The following is a 25,071-nucleotide window of genomic DNA, read 5'->3' on the forward strand; positions in this document are numbered from 1 at the left end:
AGACCACATTTGTGAAATTTCTGTTATATGAGATAAATGCACCCCCTTTATGTCAGTTGCTAAGAACATGGATTTTTTTTCAAAATATGATAAATCAGTCAATAAAAAAATGAATAATAAAGTGAGTGCTTTGAAACTTAGCCAAATGTTAGTCCATTCTATTCTTTTTATTAACACAAAATTTCACAACTGTATGTACTTCCATTCTTTTTTTTTTTAGATTTTTTCTTCTAACATAAACATACGGCCAGTACAAAGAATATAATGAAGGAAGCCATCAAGCAGTATAGAATGAGTGAACAAGAACTCACTTCAGCTGATAAAGCATGGAAGTGACGTCACCATGGAATCAGGGCATGAAAAACAAAATCTATGACTTTGTTTTTCCCAAAGAAATATGACAAAATGTGGATAATGATACTGATGAGATCCCTTCTAATTTATGACTATATGATAAGGCTGTGCACAAAGCTTATTTTCATAATGTATCCTGATGTAAATCTCACCAGTTACCTGTAGTGTTCAGGAATTCAAGCAGCACTCCTAAAGATGTTGATGATCCTGGACTTCATGTCCCAGTCTTCTTAACTGAGCACATAGTAAACTGAGAAAGTGCCTGCCCCCCAACACACACATACCTGTATATAATTATATAATCCACTCAAAAAAGTGGAGAGAAAACACTTACCAAGAAGTGGACTAGGTGGGGGTGTCAGTTCAACAGAATCCTCGTCCTCCTCCCCATCATTTCTGGCTTGTTCAATACTGGCTATATAAGCATGAAGTTGTTGCACCAGCTTGTCCATGTTCTGTCTGGCTTCTTTCACTGCTTCTCCACGTGCTGGAGGTGTTTCAAATGCTGCATTATGCTGCTCTGATGCCACAGGGGCCTGCTGGCCTTGTACTGATGCTGATGTGATTAAAGGTTGCTGATCTGCATGAATCTGACCAGTAGTAGTTGTGGATAAAAATGATACATCTGACTTGGAGCAGAAAGAAAAACTGGAAAATAAACCACTCTCTGTAGTGATACATGTAGGACTGCTGCCTGCAACACTGTGGAAGGGAAGGGGACCTGTCAAAGTCTGGCAGTAGGGGGCCTGGTTAACTGCAGTGTTCAGCTTGGCAGTGTTAATGATCTTCATAACAGTGGAAGAGTCCGGCTTCTCGCAGACTGGAGGCTGTGCTGAATCACAATCTTTCTTCAGTTTGAGTCTCTGCTGGTTCAAAGTGGAGTTTGTATCGAGGAAAGTGGAAGTGGAGACTGATACAGATTTTTCATCGATCCAAGCATCCATTAAAGGTAGGTGTTCTGACCTGTCATCAAAAAAGACATGCTGATCTGTTGCAGTCCTGGTTCTAGTCATTCTGGGATCAAGGGTCTGTCCTGGCTGACACCAGGTTTCATGCTGGAATCCATCAGACACAGAATGCAGACTGACTGCATGACCCTCTGAGACCGGTTCTGGTGGGTTAAGAGCTGCTGATAATCCGCAGAAAGATCTTGCCATTGACTTCGGAGTTGGTTCAGCAAACCCCTCCCACTCACTCAAGCTTTTATCATTTGGAAATACTGACCCACTTTGGGCTAACCCAAAAGCATCAAGGGAAGAGTGTCCAGGTGAATCATCTGGGCATGGTCCAGGCGGGGTTCGGGGTCCCCTGTGGACTGGTTCTGATTCGGGCTGGAAAGTACCATAGCCACTAGTCTGTGAACTGCCTGATGCAACATCACGAAAAGGAGAACAAATTCCAGCCGTGATCCAGGAATGTGTCAGAGGAGCATTTTTTTCATTACTTGAGATTTCATACATACTTCTACGCTCCAGTGTATTTGTAGCTTGAGGTGGTCTTGTATTACCTTGTGAATCCCTGCCAGGCTCAACCAAAATATCTTGCTTCCTGTCAGTGTGATCATTAACACTGCGACACTGGGGCTGATACTCCTTAAGTGACTGCTTCTGTCGCTTCACTTTAAATGGCATGAATCGTCGTCTGTAGGTATTAAAAAACTCATCTGTAGATTCTTGATAATTCACCTGAGTATTTTCACATTGCACATCTGCAAAGTTTACTTGAATAAACGACTCCAGGACAGCTGGTTTCACCTGGGAATTTTCAGAGGAAAGTTCTGAATGTTTTGAGCTGTGGTGATCATAGCTGTCAGGGACACTGGAAATGATTCCTCTCTGTCGTGAAATGTGATCTTCCTGTTGCGAAAGTGTTGTTGAATTGGAGTCTTCTGATATCTCCATATCATCATCTTGTGTGCATCCTTCCCTGCTGACACTGGTGGCTGCAGAGGTGCTACTGGAACTCTGTGCTGGCAGAGACTGATTATCGTCACCTTCTGTCTTCTCAGCAAGAGAGGATCTTTGACTTTCTTCAGACACAACAGCATGGGCAGACACTGAGACAGACGGTTTGGGTTTTGCAGAAGTGTTCCATTCTGTTCCAAAACTCTGAAAAGAGAAATGATTTTGGCTAATTTTCTTTCTCAGTATTAGTCTTTATCACCATACAAAAAAAGGAGAAAACAAAGTAAAACAAAACTAAACTAAAAATAAACAAGAGAGGTAAGGCCTTCAAGACTCACTTGTGATACACTTTAAAAAAAAAAAAAAAAATCTAATCGTTAAAATGAATGTGTTCTGTATTAAAATTTTGTTATTATAAAGCTTCAGGTTAAAAAAAAAAAAAAAAAAAAAAAAAAAAAAAGGAAAAAAAAGTCCTAACCAGATCTGAACCCCACGCGTTCAGGTGAGAAGAAACTGTCTTACCCATTACGCTATCGTGGCTCCTTAACTGACGTTCTAAAATTTAATATTTAAACATACTTTTTTTTTAAAGGGAGATAAATCGATTGCGGTATTATCAGTGAGAACGCTGTTTAAATCATATTATTCTGGTGTATCTTGGGCATTCAAAAAATCTTTAAGGGCAATAAAAAAATTATTTTTTAAGTCCGCGGTAAAGGAGACTTGGCTATCACAGCAATCACACTGCAACATTTAGCCGTTTTCTCTAGATCTAGATTGATGTACAAGTTTAGTTACACCCGCCAGGAATGTAGTATGACACGGTCGATCGATTTAATTTCTCTTTTATGTTCATTCTAGTTTTATATAGTTTTAAATTTATATGAAAGTTTAGTATTTTGTTAAACTAATAACATGTAGAGCCAAGTACAAGTACTTATAAACGTCGTAAGAAGTGAAAAGGACTTCATTTTGAGAAAAGTCAAGACTGGAAATTTTTTCATTTCATCAGTTCAAGGGTATTAACTCGCATGGTTTACAATTTTTAACTGTGAATTCCGACTGATTCTGTGGATATCTTTATGGCAGTTTGGGGCATAATCCAGTAAGTGATGAGGCGTTCACAAATCTTTCTCTGAATAAATATTTAACGGTCTCCTTCTCCCACTTTCCATCACAAGTTATCATGTATTGTCGATTGAATATAGGATTGAACGGGCAGGTCAACAACTTGAAACAAAATGGCATCGTTCACGTTCACGAAGAATATGAGCACGCGCTTTGAACGTGTATAAATATGTGTACGCAACTGATTTTTGCCTATGACCTTCAGGGCTCAGCCAATAGATCTATAAAGTCCACTCGTCGTACTGATTTTAGTATTTTCCGAAAAAGACCACTTGGGCGAATGAACATAATGAAAGCCCCCGTACACTGAGAGTAAAACACACAAGCTTTTTATGCATTGAGATTAATTTCAAAATGTAATGTTTTAGATGAGAAAGATCAGTTTAAAGCAAATTAAGTCCCCTAGCATTAATTACAGATTAATTTCCCTTTTTTACTATCTGCACCAAAACGTTTGCAAAATAAATATAACTTCCATGCTTAGCCAAAAAAGTTCCTGTTTGAACAAAAAATGATAATAATGACTGCTCTTGTTGTTGTGTCAGAATATCAGATCAAAGTGCCAAGTTTAGAGAATACAAAAAATATAAATATAACCGTAAATGCAGTTTGCATATAATTTGGCTTCTTTTTTTAATTTTTTTGTGCCCATCCCAGAGGTGCAATATTGCTTTAAACAAGATGACTGGAAAGAAGTGAATTTTTCCTATTTTTATGCCAAATTTGGTGTCAACTGACAAAGTATATGCAGAGAAAATGTCAATGTTAAAGTTTACCACGGACACACAGACACACACAGACAACCGAACACCAGGTTAAAACATAGACTCACTTTGTTTACACAAGTGAGTCAAAAAGAGACAAAGGCATCATTAATCACATGATTTGTATTATACTCCCAGTTTGGTTAAAAATACTTACCATGTCAAACCAGACCTATCTGTTTGCTCTTCTCGGCCAAAATTTATTGCAGCAACTCAGTGATACGACATCTCACCATTAGACCGCCGTCTGCTCGCCAATGAAATGCCGTTTCCAGCAGTAGGTAAACAATCATTCTCAATGGCTGCCATTTTTCAGATGAGTGACATTATTTGCTCTGTCTTTGCCAACCTTTTATGCATTAGAAATGTTATTTTCATGCATGTTTGTTGTTTGTTGCGGCTTTCCGGGACGTTTTCGTCTTGGGATTCATGTATCTCACATTGTTTGCGTCTGTTTGTGACGTTTTATTCAATGTTTTGTTTTGTGAACTTCTCGTTCTCTGCTCTCCTTTGGTCGTTGCAGACCGTTCCGGACTTTCTTCTACTTATGGACTCATCACAATACTTAGGAATAACTTGTCCCCTGTCTGATATTAATTTTTCAAAATACATATAAAACATGGACAGTAGAGGTGTTACTAATACTTACATACCAATCCAAATAATATGTCCTGTTCATTATCAGAACGGAGTGTTTGTCGAACCTTTAATTGTGTACTGGATGGAGAACAATTCCACCTGAAGCAGCCCACAATGATCGGCGTTTCTTTGTCTAATGATACAATCTACCATAGTTTCCAGCTTGGACAAACTGTAACAACAACAAAAAAAGCAAAAAAAAAAAGCACCTATGCAACATTTCATACACAAACCAATTTTCTTTCAACCTAACAACTGCTGTCTGGTGATATACCAACTGTATAAGTTGATCCATATTAAATTTCTTGAAATATACTGGAATGAGTATGCACAAGCGGACAGTAGTACTAGTAGTCACTGGATCACCATTTCACTAACATCCAATCATGTAGTGTAGACATATTTGTTGATCTTTTAACCTATTCTCATCTTTTCCCCAATTTCAATCAAATGCTACCTTGAAACTATCAGAGCTATCTATCACCTACTGAGCATTTCCAATAAAAACTTTCAGACCAGGTGGCAGATGAAGAGACTGCCCCTGATCCATTGATGTTCATTCTAGCAAATTAGTACTCATTTTATAAAATTGAAATGCAGCTAAACATCTTTATCATACTGGCATACAATAAACATGGTGAAGGTGGAGTTTGTGTTGTCCATCCAGAAATTTGTTGGGTTTTTTTTCTTTTTCTTTTTTTTAATTCTTTACTACTACAAGAAATATAATTCCATACATCTTAAAACCAGAACTTTATATGTAAGACAGTTACATTTTTCAGTACTCTGGCAATGAATAAAAAATGACCCAAAGAAAATCTTCCAAATTCAGAGGTGAATTAGATAAAATTTCCACAAAATTTCCACAATGACAATCCAGAAAAGAAATATTTTGAATCAAATGTCCTTTTTTTATCTTTTCAAATTTGATGTTGACAGACAAAATATTTCCAAGTGAATACTCATGCACACACACAGTAAACACTAAGCAATAAATCAATTAATGACACAATGCAAACACAAATTAACCTGGTGAGCGCGATGAGCCAAGATCATGGCTTTCCCTGTGAAGTGCGATGGGCCACAATCGTGGCTCTGTTTACATAAGGTCCGAAATCGTTAGGCTATACTCGGTAGCCGTTGTAAAACTGCCTCGTTCTGGTGAGTTTACAAGTCCAGATCTCTGTATTTTTGTAAACAATGAGTGACACTGAAGTTGACAAAGATCAGGACATAAGTGACCTTGTCACCAGTGATGATTCGTTTGCTGACAGGGATTCTGGTGAAAACGGCTTTGTTATTTTGACACCTGGGCATGCTGGCTTGCTTGTTGTTCATTCAGTTTTGTGTCTCCAGCCACCAAAACTGGAGGGTGGGTGATGGGGGTGGGGAGGGGTGGTAAAGTGGGTTAGGCATGGATTTCTTTTGATTTAAAGCATTCTTGCTGCTTTTGAAAGCAACATGAGCTAAAAGAAAACATTTATTTCTGTTTTTGCCTGTGATTGCATAATGTATTGTAGATGTGCGCGCGCGTGGCGTCGGTGGGTGTGTCTCAAAGAAAGAACACAATGCTTATAATTTCATTGTTTCAGTTATATTCATATCATGATTCTACAGCCAAAACATTTTTTTTACAGTTTAATGCCAATTTTGAGATTTTGACTGTAAAAGATGTGAAAATACCTATAAACATTGTGGTTGACGTTTTTGGAAAATGAGTGTGCAAAATTTGTTGATTATATCCTGTGAAATATCTCCAACTACATACAAGGTACAGCCTTTTTCTTACTTTTATCTGATTCTTCATTCACTCTACTTTCCAAAAATGTATAGGTTTACCTATCTATTCTTACTAATAAGCATACAAATGCCCCAAATCAGAGCACAGGTAAAGCAAACAATCTCTTTGTTTTAAGCATTTCTGTATGTATGTTTTATCATATCCAGCACTTTGAGGGTTAACAATTCAATCAATGACATAACACATATAAACCATTGAAAATAGTGACTGCAAAAAAAAAAAAAAAAAAAAAAGAAAGAAAGAAAAAAGAAATTTTTTTTTTTAAATCCATATTCTTTCTGTGTTTAGATAAAATAATTCCCATGCGTTATAATAAAAGTGTTAAAAACATCTTTGTTTCATAGTTATAAGTTTATTGCTAATTCATTTGAAAAGTCCAACAACAAACTATCACTTACAGTTACACATTAAAGGCATATGTCATCTTGTTGACTGTTCTATCAATAACATTTACAGTCATTCTTTCTATCTTTAACCACACACTATTCCCAGCTTCTACATTTTTTTCTCACATACATGCACACATCAACACCATCATCGTCAAAGGATAAACACATAATTACAAACAAATCCGCACACACACCCACACTACTTTTCTTCCTTCTTTCTAATATCACTTATGTGAAAAGATGTTTGATCAATGGCACACACACACACACACACACACACTCATACACTGTAACACCTGCACGAACAATTAACTTCTGGTGAATAATGATTAGATAAATTTATCAAATGTAGATAAAGAAATTAAAATTTGTCAACAAAACCTATAGAGTCTCAAAAGCATAAAACATAGATACAACAGCTGGTAGTTAGTGAATCATGATGAATTTTTGATGTTTAGAAGACTGACCTTTTGCGATTCTTCTAGCTCTCCCAGTATCTCATCCAAATATTCTGCCCTTCGAGCACGCTTCTCATCATAATCTTGATCTTTTTCCTTATTGTTATTGTCGATACTGGCCACAAGCTTAACCGCTTCTGCTTTCTCTTCAATGGAGGACAGAGCTTGAAACCTGCGGATTTTGAACCTTTAAAAACTCTTGTTAATATGAGCACATTCAATCAGTGATTCACAACATGGCATGGTTATTCACCTTCACATATGCACCCACACATAGTGCACCTCCACACACTGACTTTGCAACCACAAAAATGCGGTTTGTAAATATATCTGATCAAAAACAGAAATTTTGTATCCTGCACAAATTATGAAACTGATACTTCTTTAAAAAGAGAAAAAAAATGAAATACTCACTGACAGCCAAATTTAACCAACTCGTGCTTTTGCAGTTATCTATGATGTGTATTAAGACTATAAAAAGTAATACCAATCATATGTCTTATGCTGAATGGCAGGTTCATTGGATTTTATCCCATGAACTGTTCAGTTAAAACCTAGCATTTTCACCTACTACCAACTCTCTCCATACCTGAGCATTCTTTTTTTTAATTATATTTCTGACAACAGCCAACATATAATGCTGACCTTTGTGTCATCTGATATTATTGCATTACAAATACTTAATCCCACTACTACAGTATGATAAATACTTACTCTGAATAGCTTGGTACTTTTGACCGTCTGAAATGATAGCCACGGAATCTCCTCCCTTTATAGCAGTTGCCACTGAACAATGAAGTGGGTTTCACATTCTTCTCTGCCAGTCGTGCATGAAATGTCTTGGATGTTTGATCTGACAGCAGCTCTCCCAGTTCACTGCAACAGTTTGCATCAATCAGTTCACAGTTTGCATCAATCAGTTCACTCAAACCAACATAATATACACGTAATTATCATTTAACCGGGTGCATGACTCTCCTGTGATGGAAGATCTAAAAACAAAAAAAAACAACAACAAAACACTAATATACTGCCCATGTCATCACTGGAAATAATTCATGTATTTTACATTCTACGGATGCCAATGGATAAAATAAATAAACAAAAGAAAGAAAAATGTGACGATCCAAATCATTCAGCAGGATGAAAATTAACCAGACAGAATACGAAATGCACATGACCTGGATCTGTGATCTGGTGTCAGTAGTTCTGTTTTTCTTTAAAAAAAATAAAAAATAAAAAATTATCAATAAGAAATACTTGAATCAAGCAAATCAGAGATCTTTTATGACCTGGGTATTTTCAGTTAAATCCTGTTTGTCAGCTAGCACTGTTGGAACAGGAAAATTGTATTTTCAAATGGGAGGCTACAATCAGTGGGGGGGGGAAGGGGAGGGAGGGAGAGAGAGAGAGAGGGAGCGAGAGAAGGGAGGGGAGAGCGAGAGAGGGGAGGGGAGAGAGAGAGAGCAAGAAAGAGAGGAGGGGAGAGAGAGAGAGAGAGCAAAGAAACAAAAATATAGCAAAAGACCAATGAAACCCTTTACTTTCAATATTTCAATCAGACCACACATTTTCAGTGCAAGTCCTTTTGCTGACCACTGAAAAGATGGATGAATTGAATTGCTGTTATCTGTCATAAACTTTCAAGCCTTTTCTGGGAGACATTTACTTAAATCACTAATCCATTTACTGAAAATAAGCCTGAACATTGTTTGCAGCCAATACCAATCTCCAAAAAATACTTTGAATGGAAAAAAATTTTAATACACACACACACACACACATACATATATATATATATATACACACACACACACACATGTATGTATACAGCTACAAAGGAAAATAAAAACACACTAAATTTCACAATGAAAACAGGTTTGTCTATCTATATAACATACTTTTAAAAAATTTTTTTTATAAAGAATCATTTGTTCTCCTCCACTTCACTGTTGTTCAAAATTAATGTGCAAGTATACCCTCAAAGATGAAGAAATATATACAAGGCAAAAAGATGGCTGAGGGAAGAACCCAGCATTCAAAACTGAAAGGTGGGATATGGACCTTATATTTAACACGAAACACAAGACAGGTCGTCCAGCTTTAATTAAACTCACCTGTATGCCAAATTGAAGTCAGCAACTGGTTTATCTTCTTCCCCATATCTCCTCTGATACCTGTTCCAATCATCTCTTCTGCAGTTGTCTCTCCTGGATCGGGCATCATAGGGATGATACTGACGGTGACGTCTGTCTTCAATGATCTGCTCTTTGTCTCGACATCGGGTGGGACCAGGCTGCTACATCAACATTTTTGTTTGTTGTTTTAATCTAAAGAACACTTCATAATACCAGGCACCTGAAGACAAATTAGCTACCTACAAGTTGTACAATTCAATGTCAAACACCTCTGTCTGGTTCAGTTTGAAGTTCCATTTTTCACCCACACCAGCAAAAACATTACAGACAGGCAATTGTTCACAAAAATAAATATCTACCCCTCCCCCCCCTTCCCAAAAAACAACAACAACAACAACACATATACATTACACAAAAATATCCCAGCAAGTCAAGAGAGGTGGTGACTTGGGTGCAGTATGATGAATGACTTGACAAAAGCAGATGCCTACTGATTTGTGTAAATTGTAATGCTTACAGGCGAAAAAAAAATTGGGGGTGTGGGGGACGCAAACAATGTAGTGATTATAAGGGAAATGCTACTTATCAAGAGCCTAAAACAACACATGGAAAAAACGGTAAAGTAACTTCATTCTATACTGCTTTCCACTTTCTACCAGTCAAACATCCAAGCTCCAAACCTACTGAATCAATCAAAACAGTCTTTAAATTACTCACCCGCTTTTCCTCTCTTTCAGTTTCTTTTCTCCTTGAAGGACTTCCAGCTTGACTCCCGCTGTGTGATCTTGATCTTCCTCTCTTCCAATTACTTGGTGACCTCGATCTTTCTTTTGATTTCGTTTCAGCTCTTTTATCAGCTGCAGGAACTTGTGTCTTTCGCCTTTTCGGCGATCTTGACTGAGGTTCTATGTCAGGAGACTGTGTTGTTGATCTTTTCTTCTGACTGGACAACACTGACTTCAGAGATGATCCCGAAGCACTTATTTGTACCGCTGAAGAACTTGGAGAATTGGATTGGCATGATGAAGCACTCTTTGTGGGTCTTTTCTTCTGTTGCACATCAAGTTTCTTCTGTTGCAAATCAAGTTTCTTATTTTCATCACAATTTCTCAATACTGTGCTTGCAAACTTTAGCAGAACTCCTGGTGCAAGTTGAGATCTTTTACATTTGATCTCATTTTGAGAAATGGTTTCATCTTGATTTTCTTCCTCTTTCAATGATTTTTGTGATGATTTCTGCTGTTCTTGCAGGTCAGCTTCAAAATCACCGTCAGAAATTAAGTGTTTGATAACTGTATCACAAAGCGACAGTGAAATGTCTGGATCACCACACTGATCAATCACAGTGAACTCATCAGGGAACAAGACCTCTTCACCTCTTCTGTGATCAGACCTACATTTTGTTTGTGCTTTGTCACCTGGAGATGGCGACTTTTCTTGCAGACAGTCACCTGACTCTTTGGATCTAGATACACATGTTTCAGCAGCAGGCAAATATGTGTGAACATTAGATGGAGAGGAAACTAAATGTGTTGAAACATTATGAGGTGCAACAGCTGTTGATGCCTTGAAATGACACGCCAAACCTGCTGATACACATGCTGTGTTGGCAGCATAGCTTGTTTTGGCATCATACTTGGTATCTACCTGTTGTTCACATGAAGATGGTGAGCATGACACGGAGATACAAGGTTTGGGTTTCTCTGCAAATGTAGTCCTAGTATCTGTAATGTTTTCAGCAAATGTTTCTAGACAATGTGCTTCAATTTCACCAGGTGACAGTTCCACATCTTTAATAGCATTTATTGGGAAGTCAATTTCAGCAGCTTTTTCAGAGAACTGCATTTCAGTCTGCTCTTCAATGGTCTCAATGTTTTCTTTAACAAAATATTCCAACACATTTTCTGCTGTGACCACATTTTTATCTGTTGCAACAACATCAGGCCCAGTATCTGAGATGGTGCTTTTGTTAAATTCTTGACATGCTATTTTCAAAATTTCACAGACATGCTTTTCCTTGCTGACTTCATCATCCAATGGTTCACTACAACACTCAGTAGTTTTTGTGACAAGAACAGTTTCTGTGTTTTGCTGGTCCAAACTATCATCCAGGCCATTTTGCACATATTCTGCACTGTCCTCAGTGGTATCTGTGACAGCTAAATCCTGAAGCTGTACATGAATGCCTGCAGTGTCTTGCTCAATTTTCAGTTTGCTTACATTTTGATGGTGCTGGGTTGCAGAACTGGACAACTGACCAGCAATTGTTGTGCAATTTAAGTCCTCAGAAATGTCAAAATCCACATGATTCTCTATGTCTGAACTCTCAAGTACATTTTGCATTGTCTTGAGCTCCACCTTTTCATGCAAATCCCTCTTGTTCTCCTCACTCTTTTCTACAGTTTCATTAGAAGGAACATTGGAGTCGATGGGCACTGACTGAAACACATTATTCACTTCTCTACTTATGAATGGTGGTGAATTCTGCACGATTTCACATACTGATGAATCATTTTGATCTGATGCTGGTATGGTGCCATTATCAGCATGCATGGCATCATCTCCATCACTTTCAGTCTCTGGTGGTATGCTTGGAGAAGTGGTGTCTAGCAAACCATGTCTGGGCTCAAAAAGCCCACTTTTGGCATCAGGCACTGGTACAGTCTGGGTCGGACTTGGTATGGCTCCCATGTCCATCAGTTTGTTGTCTGAAGTGGGTGAATGCACAACAATTTTATTTTGCAAAGACAGAATTTCACCGTTTGTTGCTTCTATGGATTCATTTTCTCTCAGTGCACCAGTTTTCATGTCTTCTGTGATATTCTTACAGGAGTCTGGATTCGATGCTGTAAACTCTTCATGGGTAACCTTTGACACATTATCAGACGAAGATCTATATTTTGGAGAAGGAACCTGTCTGACCTCTGCTGAATTGTGGCAAGATGCACAAACTGGAACTGGAAATTTAGCTTCTGAACTGGAGGAGTTATTTTCTGAACTGTTTAGATCTCTTTCCAAAGATGTCTCCCGTGGAGGAAATGGCTGGAAGTTCATTACTCTCGATGTGTTCATGGTAAGATCACTGTTACTGGCCGTGTTTCCTTGAAACAAATCCAAAGAAATAGTGGGTATTGGCTTCATTCCAGCATAACCTCTGTTCATTAAAGCTCTTTTCCTGGGATCCCGTAACAACTGTGCATTTGCAGACCCTGTTTGATGAATGACCTTTGACCCGCCCAAGTAGTTCAACTCTGTGGTACCTGCATAATGTGGTATTGCTGGTCTGAATCCACCAGCACTATCAACCACAGTTCTGTCAATCTTTTCCTCAGAAGATTTCCTCTGTGATATAAAACTGACTGCTGGTTGGGAGGTCTCCAAATTCAGCTGTGGCACTGTGCTGGTTTTGCGAAAATCCACACAACATTCAGCGTTATGAGTCCTGCTGATTTCAGGCGACGTCTGCTTGAAGTGCCCTGTCCAGTTGGAACTTGGCATGCCTGGTGCAGAAATCTGCAAATCTGTCTGAGAGAAGGCTGAGAAATTTGTTCTCACAGGCACAGAACTGACTCGATTTTGTGACAAGGTGATACTCTTGTTTGTTTCATCACCTATGACAGACTGACACTTGTAATTAAAAAACTGTGTTGTTCTTGCTGGACCAAAACTGGCATGAGTCTCTCTCACTTCATGTTGATTCTCCTTTGGTGGTTGCACCACTGGCAACCAATGTTCAGTTGTTCCTTTTTCCCCCACAGGTTTTGTCTTCCAAGATTCCTGTGACCTGAGAGATGATTTACTGTATTGTACATCTTTTTGGTGACTATTTTCCAGTCCACTTCTGTGAGGGGATGGTAAGGCTGAGGCAATGCTAACAGGAAAAGATTTCTCTGGCTGTTTGATCTTCTTTGGTATACGTGGCAGACTGCACCTTGAAGATTCAGATGGTGTTTTGTTTGCACATGAGCTTGCGCTCAATGTGTTCATCTCCTGAAGAACATCGTGCCAGCTATGGTTCTGAGAAGCACTTCCTTGTTTGTTTGTATTCAAGTACTTTGACGACAGCACTTGGTTTCTCTTTCTTTTACAGGACATGCTGGTTTGCTTTCTGTCTAAGCCTGTACAAACTTTTGATGGATACAAAACGCTGTCCTTTCCTGCCTGTCCACATGGAGTCACCTCTGTTGCCTTGCGAGTGCAAGCAGCCTGTAATCTTTTATTTGAGGAAACGGTTTTGCATTTATCAGCTTTTATAGTTCTTTTCAGACATTCTGATTTCTCTGTGCTCTTTGCCTGGTGGACATGCTCAGAACTGCTTTTCTTTGCATCTTCTGATTCCAGCTTGCTGGCAAACAAATCACCATTACAGCTCAGTGGTTGACTGCCTTCAAGTTGAATACAAACAGCAACATCATCTTGCAATTCTGTGGACTCATTAGATGTCGGGACTTGGGGTATATCACACCGAAGTGTTTTATTTTTCCACACAGTGTGAAAGCTGGCATGGTTTTTATGACAGTCCTCATTGGCATTCTGATTCTCAGAAATATCTGGATGAATGATATTCTTGGCAAGTGGTTTTATTTTGCCATGAATGATACTGTACTGGTCATGTGTATTCAGCTGTAATCCAGAGCTGTTCAAGTCTGTGAGTACAACTGTACATGGTTTGATAAGATGATGGATATCAGATACTCGAACAGAATTTGTTTCATGGGAAATATCAGACTCTGTGGGTAGACTTTGATTACTGCTATGCTGCCTGTCTTTACAACCCTTTTTGCTGGACACTGATACACCTCTAGTCTTCATCCCCCAATTCTTGTATTGTGTTCGTCTTTTCTTCTTATTTTCCTTGTCATTTTTAACATTCTTTTTTAATTCAGCAAGCCCCTTGGGACAAGCAGCAACAGCAGCACTAAAAGTGTCAGTCTGCCTGGTATTTTGAACAGTCCCACAACTTGAGACACACATGTGAGACAAAGAAAGATTTTGCTGAGTTTCTTGATCAGACTTTTCCTGGAGAACTGAATGCAATGGCATGATATGCGATGGACTGTTGCTTTCTGACAGTATCTTGTTGATCTGCTCAACAATATCATCACTGTCACATTCTTCTGTTTGCAGAACACCTGATTCAATCATAGCAGTGATGCTGTCAGAAATGTTACCTGGGTCTAGACTACTTGCAGTGCCTTTATCTGTTTGATCTTTGCTGATTTCATGACTGTATCTGTGTACCGTGAACACTTGAACATCAACAGGATGCTGCACCCTAAGTGTTTTTTCTGTATTCAGGTTCCAGCTACAAGAGTTAGAAATGTCCACTTCAGAAGTCTTTCCAAACCATGTTTTATCCACACAGCAGTCTGAAAAAGGATGAACTTTCACTATCTGAAACTTGCCTTTCTCTGAACCAGCTTGCCTTCTCAGTAACAAAGGTGGCACATGTTTATCACAACAACCGTCACTAAGAATCCTGTCTGCCTGCCCACACTGTGTTTCTGCTGTCTGCTGACTGCATAAATTTTCAAGAGACACGAACTCATTTCCATTACTTTTCTCAATCTGAAAATGGAATGGTTTTGCAGGACAAGTGCTTTTCACCTGCTGTGGTTTGCAACTTTCACTCCGTGGTTTGACAAAGGATTCACAATATATGCCACAGGACTTCAAGCCAAGATTGACGTCTGCTTCATTACTAGCCAAGTAACCTGCATGGCAATTTTGTGATGAAACCTCACTGAATGGAAGTGAAAAAGAAGTGTCTGTCTTGTCCACAGAGCAACTACAGTGCTCATTCTTGTGTGATAAACACTGTCTGTCTTCAAATGTCTTTCCCTCTATCTGTCTGTCTGCTGGGGACTTCTCACATGAAGCACCCAAGTTCATGAGTTTGGCAACTGCTTCTTCAATCATCCTCTCTTTGGCCAAAACCTTCAAACGGTTGACCAGTTCCAAGACATCCAGTGGTACAGAAGCTTCACCATCCTCAAGGACATCATGCTTAGCAGACCGAAGCTGCTCATCATGTTCAGAATGAAGCTGTGAGTTTTGCTTTGCTTCCTCCAAATAGTCACTGCCATAGCTTCTTTGAGCAGCACTACCTGCACTGTCATAGATGCAAGGATCTGATCTTTGCCTATCCTGCAGAAGTGGTTGGCTGGTGGTCTCATGGGAGTACATGGGTTGGCCACAGTATCTATCGTGTGAAGAATCCTCGATAGGACATGGATCAGAAACATGACGGGCTTTGTGTGTGGCACCGTCAGCACCACAGGACAAATGGCCTTTAGCTACAGGCTGCAGCGAGCCTGAAAATACTTGCTGCTGCTGCTTCACAATCACACTGTCTTCAAATGATACTGTACCATCCTTATGATCCCCATTCTGTCTCTCACCCACCGTTCCACCATGTGTAGTTTGTGTAAAACAGCACTGCAAATCTTTGTCCACATTCTCACTGTTCTTTCTTGCAGTAACTGATGTGCATGAAGATGATATGCTTGGGGTTTGGGATAGTGCTGATGGATTAATCTGAACAATGACAGATGCTTTTGAAACCTTTCTGTTTTGCACAGTGCACTTTTGTGCTTTTCCCAGTCTTTTCACTGGCCGTTTTATACGGCGGTGTGGAACTGGAAGGCGACGAAGACGTGAAAATGGAATGCAGGTGATGATGGATGGCACATGACAAGTTCCGTCAGCTCCAGTAGGATTTGCTGTTGCAAGTCCGATACATTCTTTATTCTGTTTTGTAGCTGGAGGAGAGAAAAAAATAAAGCATTCGTTTAGAATTGATTTCATAAACGAGAATCCACTAATCAAGAGAGTAAGAGAAGGTGAAGTAATAACCAAGTAAGAAAAAGAGAAATGAAAAATAAATTGTCATAATCTTTTTAAAAAGAAAAGTCAACATATTTTATCATTATGCCATCTTTCCATCCATTTGTTAGCAAAAATCCCACTGAATAATACTCTCACCATTTCTCCCAACCATTTTTTTTTTTTTTTTAAATAAAAAAGAAGACATCAATACAATATAATAATAATAGTAATAATAATAATAATAACAAATTAAGAAAGAAGTTCCTGAATTTTCGACTTTTATTTATGTCAGAACTAATGGTATCTGTAATTCATATTTAAATATATACATGACCATGTCATGTAAATGAATCAAGTTTACAGTCATGATCTGTGTATACTTTTTTATACTTCAAAATAAAATACTGAACAAATACTGTAAGTGTAACATTTGCATTTTTCAGTATAAAAAGAAAAATAAAACTATTAAAAGCATATAACTAATGATATATTTAAGTTGTTGCCACTTTTCCCATGAACTTGTATACAGGTAAATATACGGGTAAATAAGAGGTGCAGAGAAAGTCAGAAACTACCCCCCAGAAACTTTCCCTCAACAGTGTTTTCTTCATGCTGTGTGCCTTTCTTTAGAGACCTTGAAAGAACAAAAGTCATTCAGCTTGTCTGCTGGTTAATGTTTACATCTCTTTACCTCAATGAAATTGTCATGGACAAACAAAATAAATGACAATAAATACATATCATCATCACTTTGTATGGTGTGTGTGTGTGTGTGTGTGTGTGTGTGTGTGTGTGTGTGTGTGTGTGTGTGTTGTGTTGTGTATGTGTGTTGTGTTGTGTATGTGTGTGTGTTGTGTTGTGTATGTGTGTGTGTTGTGTTGTGTATGTTTGTGTGTGTGTGTGTGTGTGTGTGTGTGTGTGTGTGTAAGCAATTATAATTAATAGACTATCACTTGTGTGGTGTGGTGTGGTGTGGTGTAGTGTGGTGTGTGTGTGTGCTCACACCCATGCACGCGCGTGTGTAAGCAAGTATGCATATGTGTATACATGCATAAACATAATATCAAAACAAATAATACCAAATAATGTTTATGTATGTGACACAAAAATAAAAGATACAGGGCTTTTTTTTTAAATGCACGCTATTGTGATCCTGATAATAACGGACCTCTAAGTTACCTCAAACACACACATAAACACACACAGATGTGTTACCATCACTGTATCAGATGAGCTTTAAAGATCATGACAGATAAAATCTGAAGATGTAATGATTGGACCCATCTAGATTACATTTCTTTTGAGGCACAGAAAACAATGTGAATATATCCACGCACAAAAAAAAAAAAAAGGACCTGAAGTTACCTCACGTTTTCAAACCACATTCACTACCAAATATGATGAAAATGAATTACAAAAAAAAAAATTTTTTAAAGAAAAAAATGCTGTCAAACTCCTATGGCTGTTTCTGTGAGAGTACATGTGTGTTTGTAACTTTTTCCTTCAAATTTTGAGACGAATATGTTTTCAAACATTTGCATACAATTTCTATCATTGTCCATCCTGTGATGAACACAGAAATATCACTGTTCTGCTATCCACTGAGTGTTTCAATTCAAATACTTTCAGCTCTACAAGTATGCGTACCAACACACACAAGGTGCAAAGTCATTGTCATTCTTGTCATTCTACATCTGTCACCACACATGGCATAACGTGATTTTACAGAGGTGAGAAACAACATTTGACATCCAATGCAACTGGGCATAAAAGCATTCAAAGTGTGCGGTAAAACAATTAGTTAGCAGAAAATGAAAATTCAACCAAACAAGCTTAATTTTTCTGTGCAGTTACGGACAATTAAAAAAAAAGTTAACACAGTAACAGCAAATAATTATGAACATGTGTACAACTTTTATCTTTATACTTCATTTTTAAACACATAATTTATGAAAACAAAATTCTCAATACATTAAATACCTGACTGCTACATAAAATCAGTGACACAATTTTTAAGATTCACAAATTTACTGAAACTGGCGAACAGGGGCTGGACAGTGGAGGGAACAGGGGGCCTATGCACTGCATCAGGTGATGCTTCTGGCAGGAACAAGGGGGGCGAAGCCTCCATAAACTGAAGACCTATCGAAAGAATAGTATGAAAAGTGTGTCTTAATGGCCACTGTGTACAGGGGCAAGGCCCTGTTGGGGATTCAGAGGAGCACTGCCCTCCTGAAGCTGAATCATAAATCTAGTAATCTGGAAGGCTCTCCTGCAATCAAAAATCGAAAATTTCATCTTCAAAAAAGTATCTAAAAGGTGCACATGGAATTACTGATTTGGTTATGTATATTTTTTAGCTTACAGACACACGTCTAAACTCAATTCTAATTCAACGGGCGCAATAGCCGAGTGGTTAAAGCGTTGGACTTTCTATCTGAGGGTCCTGGGTTCTAATCTCGGTGGCGCCTGGTGGGTAAAGGGTGGAGATTTTTCCGATCTCCCAGGTCAACATATGTGCAGACCTGCCAGTGCCTGAACCTCCTTCATGTGTATGGTAATACACACACAGAAGATCAAATATACACAGTAAAGATCCTGTAATCCATGTCAGCATTCAGTGTGTTATGGAAACAAGAGCATACCCAGCATGCACACCCCTGAAAATGGAGTATGGCTGCCTACATGGCGGGGTTAATAAACAAAACGGTCATACACGTAAAATGTTGAATGTTACATGTTTGTCTGAGTGTGTAGGTGTGTGTGCCTGAAATCTGATTGAATGACACAGGAAACGAATGATGAACACCCAATGTCAGCCATCAGTCAGCTCTACCCAGGTAGGCAGCCTGTTGTGTAAATGACTGTGTTTGTAAAGCGCTTAGAGCCTGGTCTCCGACCAAGGACAGGAGCTATTTAAGTATCTATATCAATCAATCAATTAAACTCTGTGTGATAGTGTACACTCGCATGAGTATGTGTGAGACAAAGAGAGAGAGAGAGAAAGAGAGAGAGAGAGAAGAGAGAGAGAGAGAAAGAGAGAGAGAGATTTTGTTTCAGTTTCTCAGGGAAGCATCACTGTGTTCTGACAAATCCATATTCATTACACCACATCTGCTAGACAGATGCCTGACAGCAGCATAACCCAACGTGCTTGCCGGCTTTGATTGTATGCTTATATATATATTTGTGTACTATCACTAAAGGCCCAACACTGCTTATATCACAGATTGACATAAGTTAACATTTGGGCTAACAGCAAAGTGAGAGCTGTATTATCAATGGGAAACCATTTACAGCCTAGTATTTTTGTGAAGGACTACGACTCTCAAACTAGGAGGCAAAATTGCACTGGCTCTTAGTGCTGCAGCCTTGTGGGCTAGTTGGCCTTTGGGAACCATCCCAACGCCGACTGTCCTAAAACCCTCTTGGCCGAGAGAGTGGGGATGTACTTGGGCAAGACACTCTCCACAATAATCAAATTCTAGCCCAAATAGTCAGAACTGCAGTTGCCTCCTCTGCTGTTCTGATGGTCATAGTCGGACACAACTAACTATCATATACCTATCATAGTGGATTTCAATATCACAATTTTGCCAGAGCCGAGAGGACTTCACTTTTGTTGCCATGGGTTTTTTTACAGTACGCCAAGTGCATGCTGCACACGGGACCTCGGACTTTGGAGAAAGGCAAGAGCGAGACAGAGTGTATTTCAATTCAACTCTGTGTCAGAGTAGACACCCACATGTGTATGTGTGTGTGTGAAAGACAGAGAGAATGGGAGAGGGAGAGACACAGCGCGCACGCGCTAGTGTCCTATTCCTTCAACTCATGACCATGCAAACACATGCATAAACACACACACAGACACACACGCACACTGTTAAAGAGAGGTTGGAAATACAGAAATACAGCCATACAAAGATATAGAGAACGGTGATAAACTCATGTAGGCTTACAGACGTCTAAATGAGAGACAGAATGCGCTCATGTTTTAACTAAATTTAGAACTGCATGCGCATAATATGGATGAATCTGGTACACTGGCTATCGATCCCAGATCTAAACAACTTATACTATCAGCAGTCATGAAGCAATCTGCTGCATCATCAACTGATGTAATTTCAGCACAAAAGAAACACTGACATCAATGCTTTTAAAGTTTTTGTTGTGTGTGTCAGTGTGTGTCAGTGTGCTATCTGTTTTTCACAGTGGTATCAACAAGTGACATGGAGGGATTGCTTCCACTGACTGTCATGTCTGATGATCAGTATTTTGACAACTGTGGGCTCAACTTCAATCAACCGTTAAGAAGGAAGCCTGTGACCATATTTGGTGCTTGACAAGTCATTCTTTTCTCAAAGCTTCTTTAGAACAGCGTCTATGAACAGGAAATACGGACTTATGCTTTTAAAAGAGTTTTTTTCTGTTTTTGAGCGTATCTAATTGTAATTCAGATTCAGATTCACATCCATGCCCGCAACATAAAGAAAGGAATGCCACTGAGTAGTGTTCTCTCAAGCATACAGTTGGCCACATTATAAATCAAGAATCCAAACCATCTGGGAATACTGATAACATAAAACGAACCTGGACACATCAGACACACATATACCACTTGATTTTCACAAATCTCAGGATCAACCCCCCTCAGGGTCTCAGATTTACAGATTTCCGTTAATTTACAGAAAAATATCATCTCTGATTTGGAAGAACAAGACTCCTGTTGTGAGTTACTAAGTTTCAGTTTTTCCATTTCATGGTCTGCTTTTGGGGACTGTGGATACTGAGCCAGAAAAAAAGGTTAAAACAAAGAATGGTGTCTACAACTTGTCTTCATTCCATTTCTGCTGATCACAAAAACTTGCCTAGTTGAGTTGTTCATCCATCTCAATATAGTGTCTCAGCTCTTCACTAATGAGCAATCAGCTGGACTTAAAGAGTTAAGTAATATACAAACAATTCAATAATTATGTCTGTTGACAAGAACAGAGTGGCAACATTAACTGAAACAAAAAAGTAACTTGTTCAAGTGTGAACATGAAACTCCTTGTCCATGCTGAAATTGAAATTAATATTTTCATAAAATTTTAAGCCATAAAAATAAAGGGTGGAAAAGATGGAGGAAAAGTAGATTTGTATAACAAATGGGTTATAATGGAACTTAAAACCATTATAACTGAGATTCAACTGTGGAGGTTCTTGCACTGTTTACACAAGATCACAAGTAAAAAAAACAAAAACAAAAAAAACAACAACACTGAAATTAAATGGAAAGAACATAACATAGATACCCACACTTGGGTAAGATTAAAATTCTGGTAAAATAATCATAACAACTCAAATTTACAAACAAAAGCAAGCATTCCATCGTTCAGATGAGATAACTGATCACAGAAAATAATCAACAGGGTGTGAGGTGGAACTTTGACCATGATTAGTAATCTGAACAGAACACCATGCAAATGAACTGGAAAAAAAACAAAAAAACTTTCATAAATAATATCCAAACCATTTCTTGCTTGATGAGAGAAAGCACACTGACTGGAGAGGAAAGACTGATGATCACCAGAACTAAGTGGGATTGATGGAAATGTTGAGTGGCTGTTTCAAGTGACAATGAATAACAAACCACTTTGTCAGAACATATTATGGAATGTAAATTTATACAGAGTGAATTTCATACATAACATTCATGACATAAAAAAACACAAAAACATAACAAGATGCACAAAACCTGTTTTATGCAATAAAAATAAATATATACATATACTATATATATATATATATGTGTGTGTGTGTGTGTGTGTGTGTGTGTGTGTGTGTGTGTGTGTGTCCATGTCCTTTCAAACTTTGTCTAGAATTCAAACTAACTTATGTAAAAAATTATGTAATGACTAAGTTTGACCAAAAAATTTCTCATGTTTTTCAACAGTTTGTCCTACAAACAGTAAGAACCAACTTAAATCTCTGTGTGCTTCAGTGAATCAGTCTGATGTGTATACACATGTATAATCATGAATGTGGGTGCATGCACATGTGTGTGCATGCGTCTTTGAGAGGAAAGGAGAGATCACATTCCTAAGCCTATGAGCACTGTCATTTTTAAACAGTGAATCACTAAATTAATGTTATGCTGTGATGCTTCCAACTTAATTCTAAAACAAGACCCTTGAATCGGATCATCCTCCCAACACTGAACACCAACACTGTAGGTACACAGCCCGCGTGTTTTGCAACAAGAGTGAATGCACATTTCTTCCATACTCTGTAAAAGTGTAATGGTGGAGGGTAATGGTGCAGGGTAAAACTGTCTTCCACACTTCATCAAATAGCAGTAACAAACATCAAAACTTCACAGTTAAACTGTACTGATGGAGCAAGAAGCAGGCACAGACATTTCCTGTGCAGCAACATATGATTCACTCTTGACACTTTCCCTTCAGCAGCTGCTTGCCTTCAGAAAGTAGAAGCTATTCAGGACCTTTCACAAGATCCAATCCTATTTCTACTCAGTTCCTGTATCGAACTGCTGTTCCATATTTCAGAAGCTGTGGCAATGTTCCACACTCACCCTAACTTGCTCATCATTAACCTTGTCGGATTCCTGCAGCTCATCAGCTGGAAGCACCCAAGCTGTCTGAAATCTGTTTTCATTGTCACTATTTTCTAATTGCTCATACACACTATTGACACCTGACAACACTGTTAATCACTCAAACAACTCAACTCATTATTCTTTCAACTTCAGTCTAACCTTGAACAGTTCAAACATTCAGACCTAATCATTTGTTGCTGCTGTTGCAAACAAAACCTGGAATTTCTACACAGCTATTTCAGAATTTGACATTAAAAAATTCTCCAGTTTCATCCTCACCCAAGTCCACTGCAGTTTAATGGATGTGTTCGAAGTCTGTACATACATATCCATATATACAAAGCATGACAAAAAATAAACCAAGAAAAAGTCACCAACTGTGATACAAAGATGACACCAACTTTTTTTTTTTCACAGAACAGAAAAGATATATATAAAATATAACCATATTTCAGAAAAATACAAACATAAAATCATTGTAACTCACCTTCGTGACAGTGAAAATGACGGTCTTGATGATGGTTTCCTCTCCAGGGATGCATTCAAGAAGTTCTTCATGTCATTTGCTGTAGTGATGTTACTTGAAGTTGGAGAGGGGGATTTCACTTTGTCTGTGGAAGAATCTGCTGGTGAAATGGGCAAAGGCAGATCTCTAGGAGATCTCACATGAGTCAAACCAACAGAAGGGATATTCAAAGAGGAACTGCGATAGGGCAAGCTGGCACTTGAAGAGGAACTCCGCAAAGATGATGACCCTCTTTCAAAAGAAGGGATGTTGCTGGAATGTCTGCTTCCCTCATCCACCTTGTAACGTTTTGCTATGGGTTCATGTATTGGGGTAGGTTTGTACTCTGGAATGTTTGGGGGAGGTATGTACAGAGACTTGGCCCGAGGGCGAGTTTCTTTAGGAACCATCACAACAGAAGATTCACTCTGAACTCCCAGATCTACACTCATTTCATCTGGCTCAGATGTATTTTCTGGCGATGGAAGCGGGGAAAATGTAGCGTCTGTGGATGCCGACCTAACCCGTGACAAGGGCTGACTGGAAGGATCCAGACTAGTGGACGAAGTGATTGTGTCATCTTGCTCCACATCATCACGGAGTTCTTTACTGGACAAGGTATGAGACATCAGCATTGGAGCTGCAGCACTGGGAAGTAACAGTGGTTCTGCCGATGACAGAGCCATGCCCTCCTGAATCTGATGCTGGATTGCGAAAGCGTTTTTAAGACGCTGTGGGTTAACACGAGCTGACAATGGCATGGCCGAGAGAAATCCTTCATCAAAACCAAGCGGAATTGTCTTGTCAGGACCTTCATGTGTTGCCAAATCTGTGGAAAGGCTGCGATGAAGCCGTAACAGATCATGGGCCCGAGTTGGCACATCACTCTTTTCTTCTCCTGTAAAAATAACAATAGTATTTTGATAATGAAATTAAACAAATGCTAAAAATAGTGAAAAGTACTTAAGACATGTCTGTACATGTACGTACATGAGCCACAACTGCCTTAAAAAAATTACTGCCAAGCTAAATTTTCATAAATTTGCGAAAGTACATATATTATGGTGATCATAAATCCATTTGTTCTTTCACTTGTATGCCATTAAAAGCTAAGTCAAATGCTGCAGAACTTAATGGAAACTACAAAATTTTTAATCCTTCCAAGAGCTGATTCTTCCATCCTTAGTTGGTTTGAGCACAAAACAGAGATTTCTCATCATTTAACAAGATATTTTAAGATAAAATTCAGCACTGTATTGCTGTAAAAGGTTTGCACTATGCTGGTCAAGCAAACTGACAACACTATATATGTCAGGATATTTATGCTGCACCACAATCAGGACTCCACAATGTTTATTCTTACGGCAACTTTATCCCCTACTCCTAATTTCATATTTCCACTCAAATTCTAAAACTTCTGACAGAAAAAGCCAGAAACAACAGACACCCACACACTGGACTTTCAATCTGAGGGTCCCAGGTTTTAACCTAAGTAACGGTGCCTGGTGGGTAAAGGGTGATTTTTCCCCCCATCTCCCAGGACGAGGTCAACATACGTGCAGACC

General features: G+C 38.7%; 1 protein-coding gene across 2 annotated transcripts in view; it reads right to left on the reverse strand.

Annotated features, from left to right (window-relative positions):
- The window catches only part of LOC143284476 (uncharacterized), a 74,585-nt gene that overhangs the window by 12,834 nt on the left and 36,680 nt on the right, over nucleotides 1-25,071 (reverse strand). For both annotated transcript variants that reach the window (XM_076591148.1, XM_076591147.1), the window contains 6 exons: nucleotides 23,489-24,404; nucleotides 10,293-16,336; nucleotides 9,555-9,736; nucleotides 8,152-8,313; nucleotides 7,447-7,609; nucleotides 689-2,462 (listed from right to left, as the gene is read on the reverse strand). In XM_076591148.1, coding sequence (XP_076447263.1) covers nucleotides 16,321-16,336; nucleotides 23,489-24,404 — 932 coding nt within the window. In that variant the 3' untranslated portion in view covers nucleotides 689-2,462; nucleotides 7,447-7,609; nucleotides 8,152-8,313; nucleotides 9,555-9,736; nucleotides 10,293-16,320. The remainder of the gene's footprint in view (nucleotides 1-688; nucleotides 2,463-7,446; nucleotides 7,610-8,151; nucleotides 8,314-9,554; nucleotides 9,737-10,292; nucleotides 16,337-23,488; nucleotides 24,405-25,071) is intronic.

The sequence above is a fragment of the Babylonia areolata genome, chromosome 8, assembly GCF_041734735.1.
Source record: "Babylonia areolata isolate BAREFJ2019XMU chromosome 8, ASM4173473v1, whole genome shotgun sequence".
Classification (NCBI taxonomy): Eukaryota; Metazoa; Mollusca; class Gastropoda; order Neogastropoda; family Buccinidae; genus Babylonia; species Babylonia areolata.